A 24282-nucleotide genomic window follows, 5' to 3' on the forward strand; every position below is an offset into this window, starting at 1 on the left:
TTATAAGAAAGGCCTTCCTTAGTCAGTTTTCCCTCCGATGATGTGCTTCCTTAGGGGCCAAACCTGTGACTCTGAGGGTTTCAGAGTACCACACTCAAGCCTTTTTTGGAATTGTGTTTTAAAGGCCCTAAAGAATTTCATGGTGCAGATTTTGGCACATTTATATTACTTGGTTCCTCAACTTCTTTAGTTTTACGGAATAAGATTTCTGTGTCACAAACTCCCTACATCAAAGAACACCTGGCAGAAACAAAAGAAAAATGTATTTGGCTTTCTTGTCAGTGGTGATTTTTCTCAGTGTCTGGAAGTAACTGATATATAGATACACATCAAGCCACCTACTGAAGGCTTTTATCAATCATACTAACTTTTTAAACCTAAAGAAGGAGCAGGTCACTTTTATTCTTTGTATTGTTTTAGGATGTCAAAGGTCTAGTTTATTGATCAGAAATGCACTTGTATTCTGGACAACAGTATTTTTGGAAAATGACTGTTGATGTTCCTAAGTTTTGCATTCCTTACAGCTAAGTTTCTCAACTCATCACAATATTTGCATTATAAATTTGTAGTGAAGTCATTCTAAAGTAACATTTAAAGAGCATGACAGAAGTGATTTCATTTTCTACTACTGACTTGAGTCTTTTATAATTTTCTTATGCTTTAAATTCCTTCTGTCAGAGGGTTATAATGACAATTAATATGAAAAGTCATTATTTACTCCAATTTATTAGGAAAACTTTTAATTTTCAACTTATCTTATTATAACTTTTTTCCAGTTTATAAAACAAAAGTTGTGCCTAATGCCATATAGATTCTAGGCTCTTTTATTATTTTTATATGTTGTTTTGCTAAATAAGAGCTAATCAGAAAACATATGGTCCAATAATTGTTTCATAATTAAATAGGAGGATTTGATAAGTATGTCTCTCAAAAATTTAAATTTAATAGAAAGTTATTCTTACTATTTCAGAGTGAAATCAGCCTCCAAACAGAGAGAATATTACAAGTGAAGGAGAAAGATCAATCAGCAACATAGAGTTCTTCTAATTAAAATATCTTTCTTATGTGCTATACTTACTGTAAAAGCATAAAAACCAAGGGATATTGTCCATACAGAAATGTAAAGCAACCAATATAAAAACTCTGGTTACACATTTGAAAGACAAATCCAATTAAAATTTTGAACAGCATTCTTACAATTTGGTAGGAACAAACATGAAATCTGTAAAGCACATAAACCTTGCAAAAAGAAAGAAAATAAATATAATAAAAAGTAGCTGAAAAATATGAATAGATATTAAAATAACAAATACTTCAATATAGCCAATAAATATTTAGGAAAACATTTTTCTACAGACTTGAAATATTGCAATATTCTCTTTAAAAATAAGAGCCAAAAAGAGAAGTTTTAAAAGTAAATAAATCAATAAAAGGTCTTAAAAAGTAAACATGCTTAGCTCAGAGAAAAACTAGGAAAAAATGAAAATAGTATGGAAATAAACACCACAGGAAAAGACCTGAAACAAAAGTGAGCCATAAAAATTTTAGGGAGCAAATGAGTGGGATCAACAAGTCATGAGACCAAGAGGAAAAAAAGCAACAGCATAATAGAAAGCAAAAATACATTTGGAAAATAGACAGTGCTCTAACGTGTGCATACTTGGCATTCCTGTAGAAAGAACAGATCAAAGAGAGCAATAATTATTTAAATTATAATGGAAAAAAATCCTTAAAATGAAGACTTGAACCTTTAGCAAAAAAGTACACTATATTCCAGGGAAAGAAATATGCACTAAGTGATCATCAGAAAAGTATATTCTGGTGAAATTATTCAACAGAAATTAAAGAAGCATAAGGAGATGCTGAGGGGGAGAATTCAGATTAGGTACAAAGTGTAGCAGGATTGAAGATGGGGATTATCTTGGGCATCTCTCAAAACAAAAACAAAATGCTCAAAGAAGGACAAAAAAGTAAAGAAATGTCTCCATCCAAGGATTTTGGTTGGGGCTAAAGTGTTCTTCAAGTATAAAGGCAACAGAGATTTTCTGAAAATGTTAAGGAATCAGAGAACATAATTCCCATGGATTTATAGAAATGCAATACTTCTCCATAAAATGCACTGAATAAGGGCTGGGTATTTGCACTGTGGTTCTGCCGTCTGCCTTGCAAGTACAGGGGCCCGAGTTTGATCCTGGTACCACAAAAAATAAATTAATTAAATAAAATAAAACAGATTATACAGTTTAAAAAATGCACTGAATGAAAATTCTGGTCACCTGAATATAAAGCAGAAATTATAAAGAAGGAATACCCTTAAATTGAAGGCTTGCTGATAAACATTGAATCTATTTCAATATAGAAGACTGAACAACACTGAATTACTGATAAAAATGGAATGGAAATATAAAACTTGACGATATAAACATATTTTTAACACTAACAAAATCAACAGCTAAGTGAGAAAACAGTAAGAATTATAAGTGGTAATTCTCCCTTCTTTCATACTGGCATACCTAAAGACACAATATCAAGATAAAACAGATTAAGAGAAAGGCTTTCTTAATACTTTTGTAGTCCTTTTTATTGTCTTAAAGTTGGTCATTTTTTTTAAGGATAAAGAAAGCCAACTGCACAGTTAGGGAGCATTCATACTCTCATGTCTGACATTAGCTGGAAAGTTTGGTTGTTGACTCACTAAAAGGATTCAGAAAACTCAATGAAGTGCATGAGAGTCATGGTTATAGATTAACACAGCTAAAGGTTGCAGATTTAAATCAGTCAAGGAGCAAATGCATAAGGCAGAATCCAGGAGATATGAGGGGGAGTTTGCAGATGTGCTCTCCCATGTAGTTACAGCAGCATGACCTTCCTGGAATTGATATGTGACAATACCTATGGGGTGTTGCAAGTCAGGAAAATGATGGGAGCCTTGGTGTCTAGAGGATCGCGTTAACTGCCCCCTGGATGACGTCCATCTCCTGTTCCTCAGAGGCGAAGTAGGATAATCCAAAACTCCTACCCTCCATCATTTGGTTCGTTTGGCTCAGAGACTCCATAGAAATGATATTGTTATTATGTAGTTGGTCCAGGTCTCTTAGACAAACACATTCCTAGAATAGCACTGCAAGGATTGATATTATTACCTCCCAGACTGAGGGTGAGGCCAGACCTCTTTCAGAGCAAGGTTAAATTCTTTCCTATAAAGGGATTGATAATTCACTTTGAGTCTCACTTTGCCTCTATTTGACTTCGATGGATTACATTTCTCTGTGTGTACACTTCTCTTAATATGCAAATGTACACAGGTATGTAGGGAAATTCACATGGCCTTTATATACAGCCACGTAATTGAGGATTGCACAGTCCTGGGAAAGCCATTTAGCAGGACTGCTATCAGTAAGTGCCCCAGAGATGAGCTTTGAGTGTGTACACATACGCATACATGTTTTTCTAGGCAGTTTGAAGCATGACGGCTATTTTTATTTCTGTTATAATGCTGCCACTGTTGTAATCTCATGGGGATAAGTGGAAGGCAGGAAGAAGTATACAGATACTTCTATCTGAACATTAATGCTTGGATCCAGGCTACTTCTAGAAAACTCTACTATAAGTTCCAAAACTTCTGGAATCGTTCAACCAGCCATTAGGCAAGTGACCAATATTTTGTTTTCTCAAATACAAAGGCAGACAAGATTCAGGTTTGCATTTTAACTTTTTAGTAATAAATACATTGAATAAATAAATTCAGTCAAGTTGAAAGATACAAAGTAAACTTGTAAAAATCAATATCATGTCTGTACATTAAGAACTGCCTGAATACTAATCTAGAACACAATACCCTTTAAAATAGAAGCAAAATACAGACATTAAGTTAAATAATTTAAAGGCTTTGACATAAATTGAACCTAGGAAGTAGAAAATCTCTCCAGAACAAGTCTTGAAGGAAGTATGAGATATTGGTTTTCACTGAGTACAACTTTGGTTCTTTCATAAATACTACTATAGCCAAGGTTTGTATTTTAATACAGAATGGAAATAAGGACATTACAGTGTTAAAGTAACTCAAAATCCATGGGCACGAGGGGAGACATTCCATTAGCACAGCTCCCAACGTCATGAGGATGAACTAACAATTCTGTCGTCTCACTCCACAATAGTTTACAGAAGTAATGAATGTTAGCGTAGGAGCATTAATGTGAAATCCCAAGATGAAAAGTCAAAGTAGTTATCAAATAATTGTACTTTTTTTAGTCATTCAGTCACTTTTCTAGACGATAAAGGAAACAATAAACAAAATGCTGACATTCTCCTAGCTTATATTTTACTTCTAGTCAGTTTTTGCTTTTCAAAAGATGGTATGAATGACCATCTTCTCACCTATAGTCAGAAGAATATGAAAATAAGTGGTTAGATTGCTTCTGTATTGTATAATTCATTCATAATAAAACTCAGTAGTGTTTTAGATAAAGTATAACAAAAGAAATAAAAGTAAATGCTAGTAAAAATAACATGTTTTAATAAAGCCATATGCTAGTTACTTCAACGGAGCATAAAATCAGTCAGTAGATGTCAAGGCACAAATAACTCACTGACTTTTTTTTTTTTTTTGCTTGATTTTGGTTTTGCAGCTTTTTTTCAATTTTGAATTGATAAAGTATGATTTTCAGAAAGATGAACCCATGAGAAGTGAACAAGACTGGTGTAGTCGTGTGAATAAAGGTAAGACTCATATTTGAGGGTATCTCCTTAAGCAAAGCTTCCCTCTTATGTATAATTCTTACTGAATTTAGGAAACAAATAATTACTAGTTCTAATTTGTAATTTGATTTATTTGAAATTTGAATACAGGTAAGATAGCTTAATTATTTATTAGCTATTGGTAGCCCTCACAGGGTCATTTGGAGGGCAAATTATTAAAATTAAAAAGTGGCCATTGTTTAGCTATTTTGCTAAATCTACCACTTCTAGTTTGTAATAGCAGCATGTGTCTAATGTTCTATGTCATGAAATTATTTGTTATTCTGGACGTGGTGAAAAGTCAGGCTAGCATTGACTAACTTTGAACTTTTGTACTTAAGAACTGCATCTATGGGCAGGGTTAGTCAACCTGAGTGTCATTTTTTATATGTAAGTTAGAGATAACATTTACTTCATGTGGCTGTCGGTGACAGGTAAATGAGATGTGTGTAAATTCCTGCAGCTTGTTCCCTTCTCTTTTCACAAAATATACCTACAACTTGAGGTTACAAATGATAATGGAGGACAGTACCCAAATTAGCTATATATAATCAAATTAAAAATAAAATGAAATGTAGAGATGTGCACTTAGTATTATTTAGATATTCAATCTGAATAGAACAGGTTAAGATTATTATTTACTGCCCTATATTCACTCAAACTGCATTTCAGAAGTGATTTCCTAAATGTTTACTTCAAATATGGAGCCAGATTGCAAACCTGTTTTTAATGTTCTGGTAGCTGACAGACTGAAAAATATAAGCTTTTTATTATTTGAAAAAATTCTCCAGTTCTCTGAATTTCAGGCCTAAAGGCATCAATCAAACATGTTTCTCTAATTCAACTTTGTGGACAGTTTGCATTAGAAAAAGGGAGCATCTGAAGAGGTTGCGAAGAACTTAAACACAAGCTTTTTTTCAGAAAAGCACAAGTGTTTCATTACAATTATCTGATATTGGGATTTGAATCTCAGAATTATGTGTATGTTCTCAGAGTTTCTTAAAATGCTGAGCCCCAAATTTCTACTTTACTATCTTAGAATTCTCATTATAAATTACTCAATTTTTTTACATTAAGGCATGGTGTCCTCACAATGTAAATTATCCCCAGCAAGACTAATATGAATGCACTATGACCTAGTAAATATTTGCAATCATTAGTTTGTCAGAGAAGAAACTCACAACTCTGTCCTGAAAAAGAAAAACAAAGAACATTAAGTCTTTTGAGGGTTTTTAATCTTTCTGTCAAGGATTCCCAGAATAGCATCCTAGAGTAGTAAACTATTTCTAAAAACTTCTAATAGCATATCAATATTATTAGAGCGAGTATTTATATTTTACAGGAAGTTTCTCACAAAATCATGGAGACTTAAATTTGAGTTCTAGTACTATTTCTTTCTCTCTTTTTTGGCAACTTACTTCACTCTTCTGGGAACTAGTTCTTTCCTCATGAAATAAGACATAGTATTAGTTTCAAATGATTTCTGAAAATAATAAGTAAAATGAAAATTGAAAGGAGGTCATGGTAGGTGTTCAATAAATATTCACTCATCGTTTTATTAAAATTATTATTAGAGTTCTTATTTATGTTGTTAATATTTTCTGTGTTAAAATCTATGAAATCCAAAATGAAAATAGCCATGGGGCTATCGACTCAGACACTTAAAGAAATTTAGTACACTTTTCCTTTGCTTTCAATTCTCTTTTTGTTGGTTTTTCCAAATTTGTGTTCTTGGTAATCTTTGAAAGGATCTACCTGCATCTACACTGACAGTAGGTAAAGTCAAATAGCACAGAAATAAATTCAAAGGAAAGTGAGGTAAGCTAGATATAATTTAGATGCATGCAACAATAGTTTTAATCAGATGACTGCAAAAATGTCCCTTTCTCTTGCAGGGGAACCTGGACTTCTCATTTCTCGGGTGAATACAAAGAATCCCTTCTTTGGTTATGCTGGGTCTTATAGGCACACAAAGAACAAATTGCTTTTTGATGTTTTTAAGAAGGGAGATGTTTACTTTAACACAGGAGACTTAATGGTCCAAGATCAGGAGAATTTCCTTTATTTTTGGGACCGTATTGGAGACACATTCAGGTACGAACTACATCAAGACTCGATCTGTAATTGTGAGCTGTGCTTTTATGGAAACACTGGAGACCACATAATCTTTATCTGTCAGCAGACAGAGCCCTTTCATAATGCTCCTCACTTAAAATTTATTGGCCATTTTTTTCTAGATTGGACCAGAAGTTAAATTTTGGTGTGCAATTCTGTAACAATTCTAATGAATTCGTTTAGTGTAAATATAAACTCCTTAAAAATGTCCCTTTCTCTTGCAGGGGAACCTGGACTTCTCATTTCTCGGGTGAATACAAAGAATCCCTTCTTTGGTTATGCTGGGTCTTATAGGCACACAAAGAACAAATTGCTTTTTGATGTTTTTAAGAAGGGAGATGTTTACTTTAACACAGGAGACTTAATGGTCCAAGATCAGGAGAATTTCCTTTATTTTTGGGACCGTATTGGAGACACATTCAGGTACGAACTACATCAAGACTCGATCTGTAATTGTGAGCTGTGCTTTTATGGAAACACTGGAGACCACATAATCTTTATCTGTCAGCAGACAGAGCCCTTTCATAATGCTCCTCACTTAAAATTTATTGGCCATTTTTTTCTAGATTGGACCAGAAGTTAAATTTTGGTGTGCAATTCTGTAACAATTCTAATGAATTCGTTTAGTGTAAATTGATAAACTCCTTTTTTTTTTTTAGTATAAAACTCTTTTAATAAAAAAATACAGAAAGAGAAATTTTTTTCCTTTTCCAATTTTTTTTAATCTCCTAAAATTATTTCAGGTCACCTTAGTAGCCAATGACTATAAAAATAGTAAAGGCTTAGGGTAAACATCTAGCAAATATTGGAATTAATAAATTATTCTTCCTCCTTTCTTGCCTTCTAGTATTGTGTTAAAAGTTCACTTTGTATGAAATTATTTGAATTAAAATGAAATGTTTGTATAAATTAAAGGAGCTGAAGGAATTAATACCTGTAAATTGAACTCTGTGTACTGAAAGGCAACTCTAGGCTGGGTGCAGTGGTACACACCTGTAGTCCTAGCTACTTGGGAGGCTGATGCTGGAAGAGGGCATAAGGCCAGAAGCTTAAGACCAACTCAGACAGTATACTGACACATTGTAACTCTTGCTCAAAAAAAAAAATAAAAGGAAAGAAAGAAAAGAAAAAGTAAAGAACAACTATAGCTTTTCTTTTAATTCCTTATATCCTCATCACCCAAAATAAGGATGTTTGTACTTAATACTGTTATTTTACAAAATATTTTTCTTAATAATCATTATAATTATTATTTTTGTTTTTGATGTTATTATAAAACATTTTACAGTAAGAATTTTTACCATTAAGGCTTATGCAAAGTAATTTTAAACAAAATATTTTTGTTGACTTAATCAATGAAGTACTTCCTTCCTTAGAAACAATTTTTGTTTTGAAAACTAGTTATTTTCAATCAGTAGGTGCTTGCACACAACCAATGCAAGGCATTAAAACTAAAAGTTTGCACCTAATGTTCCAAATACAGTGCACTGACTGCAGTTTGTTTTTCATTTAGGTGGAAAGGAGAAAATGTGGCAACCACAGAGGTTGCTGATGTTATTGGGATGTTGGATTTCATACAGGAAATAAATGTCTATGGAGTGGCTGTGTCAGGTATGAATAGATTTCGGATTGTGAAGGATTTTCAGATGAGATCAGGCACATTCAGGGTGGTATGACCGTAGACTTGAAGAATTTTCAGGCCGAGGATTTAGCTTAGTGGTGCCACCACCTGCTTTGCAAGCACAGGACCCAAGTTCGATCCCCGGTACCAAAAAAAAGGACTTGAAGAATTTTCAGAATGGAATGTACAAGGGTACTTTAGTTTTAAAAATATTTTTTCTGATTCAGCTTTTTAATTTTTAGATATTAAAAGAAACATCTTAAACTTGGAAAGTTAAATTCTTTGACTATGCTAACTCCATGGGCACATTAGGAGAAATGAACTAAATGTATTTTAATGTCCATGTGTATTTTTAAGCAGAGTTTGAAACTTTTGTTGAGTGACTCACTGTTTCAAAATAGTTGAAGCTTTTCAATAATAGTCCATTATTTTTCTTATGATGACTTGGGATTGTACATATCATTAAAGAAGAATGTGTTCTTGTTTAAATATTTAATAACATTAGCTTGTTTTTTTCAAAAGTTTTCTTTTAAATTTTATTTTTAAATTTGTGTGGCCTCAGGGCTGGTGATTTAGCTCAGTGGTTCCACCGCTGGCCTCACAAGCACAAGGGCTGGAGTTTGATTCCCAGTACAAAAAAAAAAAAAAAAAAAAAAAAAAAAAATTGGTATAGCCTCATACAATTATAATATATATTCTGTGTTTCATGATGGTGAAAATGATGTGTGGAAAAGTGATCAATTTGAAGTCAAAGAATATTTATTTTTGCTGTCTTTTTTGTTTTCAACAACTAAAAATATTTTCCAGTTAATTCTTACAAGAGTGTGAGATAGCAAGTGAGGAGTGTTTGACTAAGAGAACAAAAGGGATATGCATTTAATAAACCACCACTGGGTATTTGAGAAAGTCTCCAGTATGATCTGACCCACCTAAGATCCAGCATGATAAGCTGTGAGAAATCTATGGGATTGATTAAGGAAACACAGGATACTAATTTTAACTAAAAATTGTCCTTTATTTTTTGAATTAATGTCTAAACTGTGCATTCCCATTGGAATATATCTGCCTTTGAATAAATGTTTTCTGTCTTAGTACTTTTGCTAGTGGTGGTGGGAAGCAAAATATCGGTAATTTCAATTTTCCATTCTATGCATTTTATGTCTGTAGCACAGACGATTAGGAATAGATTATGGATTCCTTTGGGGAAATACAGACACTGATTTATACTACTGTTACATTCTTATCACTACAATAGTTTTAATGCCTCTATGGCAATAAATATGTTGACAGGACTTTAATTCATCTGGTATTTCAATTTGATTCTATATCAAAATTTTTTCCAGGTTATGAAGGAAAAGCAGGAATGGCTTCCATTATTCTAAAACCAAATAAGTCTTTAAACTTAGAAAAAGTTTATGAACAAGTTGTAACATCTCTACCATCTTATGCCTGCCCACGATTTTTAAGAATTCAGGTAATTCTGCAGTCTAATTCATACCTAAAATCAGAAGCCAGGAGGAGGCTTAACAACAATATAATATTACATCTTTTAGACTAAGTGGTGCTTCAGTTCACGAACTTAATTCTCTGCATGATTCTGCCTGCCTGCGAACTGAAGTGGATAAGAACTGAATCAAATTCAATGGCTAGGTTCAGTGTTGACCTTATGGGAAATTCAATTCTGTTCATGTCCCATTTGGTTTGTGACCAGAATCATGGATAATTTTGTGAACTGAGGTACCACTATCTATTTTATTATATTAGACTTTCTGGGGGAAGAAGCCTGTCTCTCATTGGATGTAGTATTCAGCAAAAAAGAGGAAGAATTTACTCAGCTTGGTATCTTTGCTTACTCATTTACCCAGTAATTTACTTATTAACATAGTGCCTCAACTATAATTTCCCAAAGATAAGTAACAGTTATCTCTTATCATCAAATCACTCAGAATCTTTCTTAATACATTTGTTAAATTACTGTTATTAATGGATCAGTAGGTGTTATCAGGTTTGCTTTTAGGGAATTTGCCAGGCATTCCTGATAGCCAAGTTACTGTCTGTCCAATGGCATAGGTCATTGAAACTGTCATAAGTACATATTTCATTTGCTTATCCTTCAGGATTTTACATACATTGTTTCATATTAATTTCATAATAGCCCTCCGAAGTACTAATGGCAAACAAATATGAAGCAAATGTAATATATTTTACTTGAAATTTTTGGGTTGAAATTCTTTGAGAAAGTTGTGGGTTAATATCTAGTTTTAAGAATCAGTGCAGAAAGATCTTACAAATCTTTTACCCACTTCATCCCAAAGTACATCTGTCCCGATCAGGATATTGACATAATCCACTTATCCCATCAAGATGTCTCTTATTTTATTTACATATTTATATGTTCTCTGTGTATTTTCTGTATGATCTTATTGCCTGTGTACTTTCATGCAGCTGTGAAGGTAGAAACAATTTCACACCTGAAGGTGGTCTTCATATGTCATTTTATGAACACACCTAATCTTCTCTGTCCTTTTCTACCTTACCCCTTAAGTAATGTATTTTGATCTCACAGAAAGTTAGTGGACAAATGATATTGTAGGCATTTTTTTCTTCCAAGGAAACTTAAAATTTACTTTCATTTAAGAGAAGGCATAGGACTTCTCAAAGGACTACTCTAGCAGACTTAGAGCAGCTTTGGACAAGTTTAGAAAATATTTTAATATTATTACAGTATTTGCTATCATTAGCACAAAACCTAACACTTAAAGCTCGACAATAAGCAGTGTAAAAAATTACATAATAAATTAACTATAGTAATAAAACATCAGATAAAAGTAACACAAAACTTAAAATTAGTTTTGACAAAATGAGTAAACTACTGTTTATTTAAAAATCTATCACAGAAAAGATGAAGAGGACTCTTGCCAATAACTTATAAAGTAATAATGTGATAATACTCAGGATGGCAACCGATAAAATAAATCATCATAACCTCTTTAGCAAATGATTTGGTAACATATGATCAAACCCTTAAGAATTGACGTATCACTGGGTGTGGTGGCGCACACCTATAATCCCAGCACTCAGGAGGCTGAGGCAGGAGGATCGCTGTGAGTTCGAGACCAGCCTGGGCTACAAAGTGAGTTCCAGGTCAGTCTCAACTACATAGTGAGACCCTGTCTCAAAAAAAAAAAGAATTGACATATCTTTGGATTTAATATTAACTTCTATAAATTTATTTTTCAGAAATAATAGATGCACAAATGTTCGAGTTGCTTTTCAAAGTATTATTTATAGTAGTAAATTTTTTTATTTTTATCTATTAGTTCAAGAATGAAGGCAAGGTTAATTAAAATGTAATGGCTACATAAGCTCTTATAAGGCCATTTAAATTTTATTTTTAACTGGTGACTAAAAACATAAAATTATGTATATTAGCAGAATACCATGTGATTTTTTTTTTTGTTGTTGTTATTTTGTTGTTTTTTTGGTACTCATGATTGAATTCAGGACCTTGTGTTTGCAAGGCAGGCAGTGAAACCATTGAACTACATCCCTGGCCCACCATGTGATGTTTTCATACATGTATATATTCTAAGGTGTTTAAGTCATTTATTATTTCTTTATGGTGCAAACTTTCAAAAGCCTTTCCTCTATCTTTCTGAAATGTTCTTTTAAAACTTACATTATTGCTATCTATAGACTTCTTGTTCCTAACTATAACTTAAAACCCAGTGATCAATCTTTCTCCATCCCTTCCTCCCTCTTTCTCTCTCCCCAGCTCCTGGTAACCAACATTCTTCTTTTATCTTTTATAACATTAACTTTTAGATTCCATATATAAATGAGATTATGTGGTACTTGTCTTTTTGTATCTGGATTTTTTCACTTAATGATTTTCAGTTAAATCCATGTTGTTCCAAAAGACAGGATTTTATTCCTTTTATGGCCGAATGGCTTTCTATGGTGTATATGCACCACATTTTTAACCCATTAATCCTCAGATGGACACTTAGATTGTTCCCACATCTCTGCTACTGTCAATAAAACTGCAATAAACATGGGAGTGTAGCTATGTCTCAGACATACTTAAAAGATGAACTAAGTTATATTCCTACCAAAAGTATGCAAGGGTTGACTTTTCTTCTCCCCAGAACTTATTTTTTAAAAATATTTTTTATTGGTACATTTTAGATATACAATACAGTTACATTGACCAGTTTTGACCAGTTAGTATGAAGTTGACTGTTGCTTTTTCACGTACAGCCTTAATCAAGTTGAGAAAAAGACCATCTATTCCAATTTTCTGCATGGTTTTCATCATGAGTGGGTGCTGAATTTTGTTGAATGCTTTTTCTGCATCTATTGAGATGAACATAGGTTTTTTTTGTCCTTGACCCTGATAATATAGTTTATTACATTTATTGATTTATGTATGTTGAACCATCCTTGCATCCCTGGGATAAATCCAACTTGGTCAGGTGTATGATCTTCGTGATCACCCTCTGTATTCTCTTTACAAGCATCTTATTGAGAATTTTTGCATCTATGTTTATTAGGGAGCTTGACCTGTCATTCTCTTTCTTTCGTGATCTTTCCCTGGTTTTGGAATCAAAGTAGCACTTGCTTCCAGGAATGAATTAGGAAGCATTGCTTCCCTTTCTATTTCATTGAAAAGTTTAAAGAATAGTGGTGATAGTTCTTCTCTAAATGTTTTGTATAATTCAGCAGTAAATCCATCAGGACCTGGGCTTTTCTTTGTTGGTAAATTTTTAATTACATTTTCAATGTCTCTGATTTCATTTGGGATGTTTAGAATTTTTATAACTTCTTCATTCAACTTTGGTGATTCATATGTATCTAGAAATATGTCCATTTATTCTGTGTTTTCCCTGTTATTAGAGTACAGGTTCTCAAAGTAGGTACTGATGATCCTCTGGATTTCTGCTGGATATGTTGTGTCTTTACTTTTTTCATTTCTATTTGCATAGATTTGAGCCTTTTCTTTCCTTTTTTTTTTTGATAAGGTTGGCTAAGGGCTTATCAATTTTATTTATTCTCTCAAAAAACCAACTCTTTGATTCATTGATTTTTTTAAGTGTCCATTGCATTGATTTCTGCTCTAGTATTTATAATTTCCTCCCTCGTATGAGCTTTGGGTTTGTCTTCCACTTCTTCTTCTAGAAGCTTAAGATTCAACATTAGTTTGTTTATTTGAGCTCACTGTTTTCTTAGTGTGGGCATTCACTGCTATAAATTTCCCTCACAGAACTGCTTTCATTGTGTAGCAATAATTCTGGTACGTTGTATTGGCATTATTATTTATTTGTAAAAGCAGTCTAACTTCTACTTTAATTTCTGCTGTGACCCATTGGTTGTTCAAGAATGTGTTAATTTCCATGTGTTTGTGAAGTTCTTGTGCTTGCTTTTGTTACTTATCTCCAGTTTAACTGCACTATGGTCTGATAATATACATGAGATAACTTCAAGTCCTTTGCATTTAAACATGTTCTGTGTGCTAGTGTGTGGTCCATTTTGGAGAATGACCTGTGTGCAGCCAAAAAGAATGCACATTCTGATTGTGGGGTGGAACAATGTCTGTTAAATATCTGTTAAGTCCATTTGTTCAAAAGCTTGATTCACTTCTAGTATTTCATTGTTCAATTTTTTGTCTAGATGACCTATCTATTCGTGACAGTGGGGTATTTGGGTCCCCCACTGCAATTGTATTAGTGCTTATTTGGCATTTCATATCCTTTAATGTTTGCTTTGCATAGTTGGGGGCAGTATTATTTGGTTCATATTTATGATTGTCATCTCTTCCTTTTGGTTTGTTCCCTTTACAAGGATGTGGTGACCTTGTGTGTCTCTCTTAGTTGTTTGAAATTTACTTCACTTGGAAATAAGATAGCTACCCCTGCCTTTTTACGGGTTCCTGTCTTATGGAGATCTATTTTCCATCCTTTTACTTTCAGTCTATGAGTTTCTTTTTGAACTAGGTGAGTTTCATGTATACAGCACATTGTGAGCTCTTGCTTCTTAATCTATTCTGCCAGTCGATTTCTTTTGATTGGTGAATTGAGGCTGTTAACATTGATGGTTACAACTGATATGTATTGACTTATCATCACTGTTATTATCCTGTTGCTGGCTCTTTTTAATTTTTTTCCCCTTCTCTCTTTAAATTCTTGCCTTGCCTGCTGGATTTGCTCTGTTTGGGGTCATGGAGTTGTGATCTTCATTGTCTTATTCTAGGATATTATTTAGAATTGTTTGGAGGGCTGGTTTGGTATTCATGAAGTTTCTCAGGTGTTCTTTTTTGGGGAAGTATCTTATTTCCCCATCAATTCTGAAAGATAGTCTTGCAGGATACATCATTCTAGGTTGGAGGCTGTTTTCTTTGAGATCTTGAAATACCTCACTCCAGGCTCTCCTTGACTTGAGGGTTTGTGTTGAAAAGTCTGCTGTGATTCTGATGGGCTTTCCTTTGCATGTGATTTGTTCCTTTTCTCTAAGTGCTTGTAGTATTTTGTTCTTCTGTTGGGTTTCTGGGAGAGCCTAATTATATGTCTGTGTGTAGATTTTTTTTTTTATCATGTGTAGTTGGAATCATATATGCATTACTTATCTGTATATCAAATTCTTTTGCTTTCTTTGGCAAGTTTTTTTTGTCATTCTGGAAACAGTTTTTTATGTCATTTGCACTTTTTCATAGACTCCTATCAGTCTCTTATTATTCTTTTTCATATTATCTAGGAACTGATGGGTTGATTTGTCATGTTCCCTTACTTTTTTTTTTTTTTTTTTTTTTTTTTTTTTTTTTTTTTTCACTATATAGTTGACACTGACCTGGAACTCACCATGTAGCTCAGGCTGGTCTCGAACTCACAGTGATCCTCCTGCCTCAGCCTCCTGAGTGCTGGGATTACAGGCGTGGGCCACCACGCCCAGCTCCCTTACTATTTTTACTAGATCCTTCTTTTCATGGTAACTGACCACCATTCTGTCTTCTATATCTGATATCCTTCTTTAGATTGACTCAGTCTGTTATGTAAACTTGCAAGAGAGGTTTTAATCTGGATATCTGTTTGAATCTTTTTCTTGTATTCCACTTCTTTCCAATGTTGGGTATTCATGGTTTCCATTTCTTTCCTATGCTAGGGATTCATGGCTTCCATCATGGTCTTGAGCTCATGTTTTCTTTTCTTTTTTTTTTTTTTCATGTGTTTCTGTTCTAGAGTCTCTAATCATGTCTTTCATTCTGCTCACCATCTCTGTAGTTATTGGGGAAATTATTTCTGTTTTGAATTTTTCTAGAGCTTCGTTCATCTGTTTTGTTACTTCCTGTGCTATCAGTTCAGGGTGTCCAGATCTGATTGTCGGACTTTTCCACCTCATTTCCCCCAGAATTTGCCCTGGAAGTCTATGTTTGTGCTTGAGCCTTGTTTGAATGTCTTCCCAGTTTTATTTTTGCTGATTTATTCCCAGATTTATTTTTGTTGGTTTGATACCTGGGTTAATACTTTGTTCTTCCTGTTATAGCTTGTCTTTAGGTTTTGAGTGTCTAATGACTCTGAGGCAATCTCTTTTTCATTGTACCAGGAAGGACAACTGATTAGATCAATCAGAACATCTTAGCCTAAGTGATACAATCAGCAACACAAAAGCATCAAAGCACAGTTTAAAAAATGACAATTTGTGGTAGTTATTAATTTATCACTTTTAACTGTGTGAATTAAATCAAAGTCAAGGCTAGAGCTCAGGACAATAGCCTTTTTGACCTCCCTGTGCTTCTGTGGTGTGAATCCAGGTACCAGCACAGCCAGGCGGCCAGAGGTGTGGGGTTGGGGCAGTGGCGCTGGGCTGTAGTGGGGCAGCAGGCACCGGTGCAGCTCTACCTCCTATGGGTCTGCTGCTGATGTTGGGTGGCTGGTGTGAGAGCTGTAGACCAGCTCCAAGGCAGTTGTAACTCTTTCCGGTCTGCTGCCAAGCTTTGGGGCTGGGTGTGAGAAAGCTGTCAGAACTTTCTATCTCAGTCTTTGATAATAGCCATTCTCACTGGGGTGAGATAATAGCTTATCCTAGTTTTGATTTGCATTTCCCTGATGATTAGTGACTTGAGCATTTTTTCATATGTCTGTTGGCCATGTGTATGTGTTCTCTTAAGAAATGACTATTGGGCTGGGGATTTGGCTCAATGATTCTGCTGCCTGCTTCACAAGCACAAGGGTCCACATTCAATCCCTGGTACCCAGCCACCGCCAAAAAGAAAAACTAAGAAATGAGTATTTAAGTATATTTTTATTTTAAGATCAAGTTATCATTATTCTCATTTTGCTAATGAGTTTTTAGATTTCCTTGTATATTCTGAATAGCAACCCCTATTCAAAGGTATACTACAAATATTTTCTCCTGTTCTATACTTTGTTTTTCACTCTGTTTTTCCCTTTGCATTACAGAAGCTTTTTATTTTGATACAGTCCCATTTGCCTTGCCTTTTGCATCCCTTGCTTGTGGAGTTCTGTCCAAATAAATCCTTGTCTCTTTCAATGTCCTGAAATTTATTTTTAAAGTGCTAATTTAAAAACAATGATATGACCTTTAGCTTTAAAGAGACAGAACACCAAATTGTATAAATAGAGTGAATTTCTAATTTGCGGAAAAAGGAAAAGATATATGCCTACACAGATTCATCTGATTCTATGATGAAAATCTTGCTTTAGCAGAAGGGGGAGAGGGAAAGAAGGAAGAGCCTCAAAGTGTGGTTTACCCCTAAATTGTTCTGAATGGCAAAAATTCTCATAAGAGTGCTACACGAGTTTTGTACATCTCCAACAGGTCACCTGATTTAAACAAGATCGTTCTCCATACCTGAAACTCCCCAAAGAGATACACTGTTCTCTCCTTTAAATCCCTAGAGCAAGTATTCTTAAGTTTTCTAGCTTCATGATACTTCTAGTGTTTCAGTAATTTCTGTTATGGCACTCTTGAATCAAAGCAAATAAGCAAACATTTATTTTTCACTGTTTAGGTAAAAATAATAAATATTTGGGTCTAACAAATTAGCAGCCATCTGAAAAAAACAATATGTACATTTTTAAAAAACCTTTTACTTGACTTTCCAACAACCATAATTACTTATTAAGATATATTAGTTGGGCACTACACAGCTCTGCAAACTTTTGAGTTAGATTGAACTGGACAAGACAAGAGCTAATTTCATGTTTCATTTTGATTTTTAACAAACCTGGTTTGTATCATAGAAACCATTGAAAACCCACATTGGAATAATTATGATGTAATTGAAAAGAATGTATCATGAGCTACTATTGAAACTGTGAACAACCTTGAACTAGTAGTTTATGAATGTTCACCATGATTTGTTATTGGCTTTCTCTTGAAGTTTTAAATTATCTGTAAGTCCCTGAAAACTTGCTAAGGAGAACCCAGATTTTAAAATATTCGGTACCCTCTCTGGTTCCAAGGTATTCTGCCTGTGTAATAGATTTGTGTGTACTTTGTTTAGAAATTGCTATCTTTTATAGCTTTTAACTCCTAATAGTATTTTCTCCACAGCACATTGTTTTGGCATTGAATTGAGAATATACGCTATGTGTTTTAAACATACTTCTAACTTTTTATTGATTATATTCATTATTTTATATAAAGATTATTAAATATAAAATGTTATAGTTAAATATTATAGCCTACAATGTTAAATATTTTATTTATATATAATGACTATGTCATCTGGGTAATTGTTTTATAGGAAAAAATGGAAACAACAGGGACATTTAAACCACAGAAGTTTCAGTTGGTGGAAGAAGGATTTAATCCAATCAAAATTTCTGATCCACTTTACTTTATGGATAACGTGGAAAAATCTTATGTGCCTTTGACCCAAGAACTTTATGAGCAGATAATTTTAGGGGAGATAAAACTTTAATATTTTTGTAGATACAGTATTTTCATTTGAATTCCTAAGAAGAATGAGAGGAAAAGACACATGCTATTTGACTTACAATTGGGTAACCTCCCAATAAACCCATCACGAGTTGAAAATGCCATAAGAAAAATGTGATTTTGTGCACTTAATGCATCAAACATCACAACTAGCAACACAGTGCGCTGGGAAATTGGCTGTTTGCCCTTGTGATTATGTGGCTGACTCAGAGCGGCTGCTTTCTGCTCTGTCCAGCATCACAAGAGAGGCGTATGCGACACATTGCCAGTCTGAGAAGAGACCCCGATTGAAAGTGCAATTTTTACCAAATGCAAATAAGAAAAGAAAAGCAAAAATTGTAAATATAATCACCATAAATTGGGAATCATGTATATGATTGCTCGTTATGAAGTGGAAAATTGGAACTAACATTAACCTTTTGATATTTTTCTTACTATGCAAAATAATTTCTTTTTAGTAAGATTTTAATTTGCTTTAATTGATATAAACGTTAGTTGATTGTCCTTTTTCCCTATTTTTAGACTCAGTGCATAACTAAATATTGCCTTAACATTAAAGATTTTCAATAATAAATATATGGTCATTTGTTTAGATTATCAATCAGAAAATACTTTCTAATATGTAGTTTCTAGTGTTTAATAAATGGCTACATTTAACTCAAATATTTTGTGTATGTTTTATTCTATAAGCCAATAAAATCATATTCATTAGTATGTGTCTTTGTTTTGGTGCTAACTGTAAATTTCCAATCAAAGAAAACTGACTCACTAAATGTATATACTCTGACTTCATTTACCTTAAACTCATATTAAGCTGACAGAAGACATGAGAAAATAAGGTACCACAGAGCAGGGAAACTGGTAAGCACGTAGGAATGTCTTGAAGATATGTAAAGGGGATCAAATTTATGATAAAACCAACAGGGCTATAGGAACCACTAATAATGCAGGGATCAAGCTGGAGCCATGACAAGATCAAATACAGCAGGGGCTAGAAGTTCTAAGGCTTGTAAATAGTTAAATGGAAAATCTACCATAAATGCAATGTAAATCAATAAACACAACTGTACTTATCTCTATCTGGAAGGACCAAGTTCCAGTCTTTCCTTTAAACTTCAAGCAAAATAAAGTCTTTCAGCAAGGTGAAATATCTTCCATAGGAAGGCAATATTTTTTTGACCATGTTAAAGTGAGTTCTGCAAAGATTCCTGGCTGGAAAGTGGGCCCCAGTTAGGCAGTGTTTAGGCAGTGGACCCTTTAGGAGGTAATGCCTAGTGGAAGTTGCTCCAGTTATCTGGGGTACCATCCTCAGGATTAATACAGTTCTCATGGCACTCCAGTATGTACAGAGAGGAGTGAGTTGTTACAAAGCAAGGCCATCTCCATGTGCTTGACTTCTACATAAGCTTTTGCCCTTCCCACTGTGGTATCACATTGTGAAGCAGCCAAGGGGGCCCTCACTGGAAGCCAAACAGATGTTCCAAAACTGTGAGCTAAATAAACCTTTTCTTTCTTTTTAATTAACCAGCTTTGGGTATTTTGTTACAGCAAGGGAAAATGCATAAGACAAAGGACATTGGAGAGCTGGACTGAGAAATGGATTTAGACCTAGCAGAACCCCAGTATACCCACAAATCTAGATCCCTGCACAACCAAAGGAAAAGTCTGCTTCCTTCATGTTGTGTCCTACATTCTAAGGAGCTTGCTTTGCTTGCACTGAAGTTGTAGAAAATTCAATCACTGTCACTGTTAGGAAAACCTATTAAAAAATTAAGAGTTGTTAAATATAAATTGTAAATGCAAGAGCATATAAATAGGTCAAGTTTTATAGTGAAACCATTAGAAAATATAATCAATTTTGCAAAAATTAGTTTAAAAAGATGAACAAACACTATGGTAAATAGGGAAAGTTTTAAAAATAAAATAGGCCTGAGTGTTCCAAGGCACCAATATGTAAAGGAAATAGATTAATTTCCTATATTAAAATGGATGTATAAATTAATATTTTATTTTTTATTAGTGAATGGTTCTTCTTTGCCTTTCTAATTAAAAATTGTTCTGTCTCTTAAAAACATTCAGATATTCTTTAAGAATTATAAATGAGTTAACATGTTTTTACTAATTTCTAGTTCTTTAAAAGTTTGGAAACTGAGTCATGATAGTAAACTAAATACGTTTATATCAACCCTTTTCCAGTATTTCTCTCACCAAGTCCATTATTATTAAATGGATGTCCCTTGACACCATAACGCTAAGTGAAATAAATCAGAAACACAAGCTTAATTATTGTATAGTTTCTCTTATATGAGAATCCCAAAATACAAATAAAGGACCAAATTACAGGAAAGAAAAAGATAGATCTTTTTGCAAAGAGGAAGGGAATCAAGAGAAAAGGGAGGGCAGGAAGAAAAGAGGATGAAGAGGAATTAAGATGCATTATGTACATATGCCAGCTCCCCAGAGGAATGCAGCTATTATGTGATGTAAATATGTACTGCTAAAAAGTAAAAATTGAATTAAATAAAGGCAAAGTGTTTTGAAGAGAACAATTTGTCTTAAAAATGGGGAGGGAGTGCTGAACAGAAGTGGGTCCTAAGTGGATTAAATACTTTTACAAATTACTGGAAAATAGAAAGCAGAAAACAGATGAGATTAGATATAAAGAAAACAGAGAAAGGAAGATCATCAAACTTTGGCAGTTGGGTGGTGGCATGCACTTGTAAATCCAGCACTCAAGAGGCTGAGGCAGGACTCCTCCCTGGAGATTAAAGCCAGCCTATGCTACATAGTGAGTTTAAGGCCAGCTTGAATTACATAGTGAGACCCTATCTCAAAACAAACAAACAAACAAACAAAACTTTGGCAGATGAAAACTATTTCAAAAGCAGAGGAAACATGAAACATAAGATAAACACATTTAAAGACCAAGATGTGGCTTCCATGTAATTATCACAATATTTAATTACAGAAAATTGAGGCCATGAGTTTCCTTGGCTATTTCTTGTTTATAGACAGCTTCTATCAGCAGAGATAATAATTCATGACATAGAAGAAAAAAAATTAAAAAATAGTACCACATAAGCACAAAAACTTTTTAAAGACGAAAGACAATAACAAAGTTTTTAAAAAGTTAGCACTAGAAAAAAAATAACTAGAAACTAGACAAAACTGTTATCACCTTTATTATATAAGGAATTTCATAAATAAAATATGAAGGCAAAATAATTACTATGGAAAGTATGAAAATAGGCAATTTAATGATACAAAAATTTTAAAACCAACTTATCAAATCACTTCATAAACCACTATGCACACATTGTGTGTGTGTGTGCGTGTGTGTGTGTGTGAGTGTGTGTATAAAATGACATGTTCTAGGAATGCACTGGTAACAACATCAAGCCTTCAGACCAGGGAAGACATTAAATAACTTCACTAAATCAGGGACTGCAAATGTGACAAGTGCTACAGAAGGTATTCGACCTCATTGGCAAAGAAAATAAAAATCATGCCGGGGATTTAGCTCAGCAGTGCCGCCACCTGCCTTGTGCCCTGGTAGCCCCCCCAAAAAAAGAAAGAAAAATTAAATAATAAAATCTGGTCTTTTAAATTAGGCAACTATATACATTAATAATAGCCAGGTTGGCCAGGCAGGCTATAGGGAAATTTCAACACTATAGTACTTCTATTTAAAGTATAAATCAGTACATCTATTTGAGAAACCAGGATGACAGTATTAATTAAAATATTAAATGGATGTACCATTCAAAATGACACTCTACTTTCTGAGAACATATAGTACCTCTGGTAACTTATGTACATTTCCATCATGAGCCATTAACAATAGCTTTTTACTCTTTTAAATAAAGAAAAATATAAATGTTGATAACATTATATAGTAGATGTGTGATCATTAAAAATAATAAGGTCATTATTGATTTTTAAGGCATATTGTAAAGTAAAAATGCATATTGCTAAGCTTTGTGTATAATATGATAAATTTATATAGAAATCACAGAAAACTACTCTTTTGTACATTCATGCATAGGTAAATATAAAAATTTGAAAAAATTAACCTACTAATAACAGAGATTAGCTTTGGTGAGGAAAGTTGTAATAAGGCACTGAGAAATGTGTGGGGTTAGGAAGAAAGGGAAGATGGTGAGAAATGAAAGAGGACCTTAATTTTTATTTTATGCCATAATAGCATTTACATAGCACAATATTTTTGTCATCTGAGTAATTTAAATTTAATAAACATAAAATAGTATTTATTTACTCTCCACTAGTAAGAATCTTCTTACTACAAACATATAAAGTTTACAATGGAAAATTTATTTAAATTAATTAAAAATTAAAGTAAAATGGCATATAAAGATTAGAAAAGTGAAACAAATTTTGTTTTATAAGTACAATTGCATTACAATAAGCAAATCTGAAAACCAGAGACTAAATTAATTATCATCTATATTAAGTAACCACAAGGACAAAAACAAGGACTCATGACATTGGCTTCTTAAAAAGTAGAATTCAAAAAGGGAATATTAAAGAAACAAATGCAATGTAAAACCCTTAAAGACTTTAGGCATGAAGCCTATAATTAAAAATGAAATGGAATTATAAAGTAAAATCTTTTAGAAAACTGCCATCATAAATAGAAACCTAAATAAACCTTAGGACATTTGTATATGTACCTACATGCATGAGAGGGGGGAAGAAGTGAGGAAGGGAATATAATCCAGTGTTCAAAGATTTCAAACCTCCATGTAATATTTACCAAAATTTATTATATACCTGGCAACAAAATGTGTATATAGGCCAAATGTTACAGTAACAGTTTGAAATACATCTAACATCAAAACTATGAAGTCTGGAAGAAAACAGAGGTATTTTAAAATGCTGGATTAATGAACAAATGTCAAAATTCTACATGAAACAAAAGTATCTTTTAAGAATGAAGGTGAAATGGAGACAGTTTCAGATCAAAGGTATCTTAAAAAAATTCATGGCCAAGGAGCCCTATCAAGAAGCTAAAGTAGTTTCTATAGACCAAAGAATGCAGCAGCAGCTGGAAACTCATTTCCTCAGAAAGAAATGAAGATTTCTTGGAATTGTTCACATCTGGGGAAGCTATAAAAGATTATTCCATTTATCTTAATTTAAAAACTATAGTTTTGTATGGTGGCTCAGGCCACCATAATCTCAGCTACTCCAGAAGCTAAAGCACAGGATTGGAAATCCAAAACTAGCCTGGGGTAAATTAACAAGGCCCTGTCTCAAAATCAGAGTAAAAAGGATTGGGGTTGTGGCTCGGCGGTAGAGGGCTTGACTAGCTGTCATGCATGAGGCCCTGGGTTCAATCCCAAGGTGAAGAAAAAAAATATAAAACTGTTTAAAACATTGTCTTGTGTGGTTAGACATAATATAAACGAAATATAAATTATAGTTGTAGCATAAATAATTGAAAACTCAATGGAGAATACACATACTTATTATGCATTGGGAAAAATATCTTAAAATTTATGAACAATTTGGAAAATGCAACTTAAAATAAGGATGGAATATTTTTTCTGGAAACATACAAATAGGATGCTTTTATTTTTGGGGGAATTATTGGGAGTATAAAAGGATGCAACTTTCTGAAAAAGAGTATTAGAATATTAAACCCATATAACTTTGACTCAGCAATTCTATTTCTAAAACTGGAAAAAAAATACTGTTGATGGTGAGCAAGGATTTATATCAAAGTGTTTCCAGGTCAGGACAGTATTGCTAATAATACTGAATAATTTGAAAGGACTTAAAATAGAAAAAGTTAAATAAATATTAGTAGAACCTAAACTTTGTAATCTCTG

The 24282-nt window shown here is 33.4% G+C and overlaps 1 protein-coding gene and 1 long non-coding RNA gene across 2 annotated transcripts in view; one reads left to right on the plus strand and one right to left on the minus strand.

Moving 5' to 3' along the window:
- Slc27a6 (solute carrier family 27 member 6) overlaps positions 1-18580 on the plus strand; it is a 54714-nt gene extending 36134 nt beyond the window's left edge. The window contains exons 6-10 of the mRNA XM_010627200.2: positions 4629-4719; positions 6633-6831; positions 8366-8463; positions 9817-9947; positions 18237-18580. Coding sequence (XP_010625502.1) covers positions 4629-4719; positions 6633-6831; positions 8366-8463; positions 9817-9947; positions 18237-18413 — 696 coding nt within the window. The 3' untranslated portion in view covers positions 18414-18580. The remainder of the gene's footprint in view (positions 1-4628; positions 4720-6632; positions 6832-8365; positions 8464-9816; positions 9948-18236) is intronic.
- The window catches only part of LOC104864306, a 78669-nt gene that overhangs the window by 25605 nt on the left and 28782 nt on the right, over positions 1-24282 (minus strand). The window lies entirely within an intron of this gene.

The sequence above is a fragment of the Fukomys damarensis genome, unplaced genomic scaffold (assembly GCF_012274545.1).
Source record: "Fukomys damarensis isolate Sample0158 unplaced genomic scaffold, DMR_v1.0_HiC HiC_scaffold_3, whole genome shotgun sequence".
Taxonomy (NCBI): domain Eukaryota; kingdom Metazoa; phylum Chordata; class Mammalia; order Rodentia; family Bathyergidae; genus Fukomys; species Fukomys damarensis.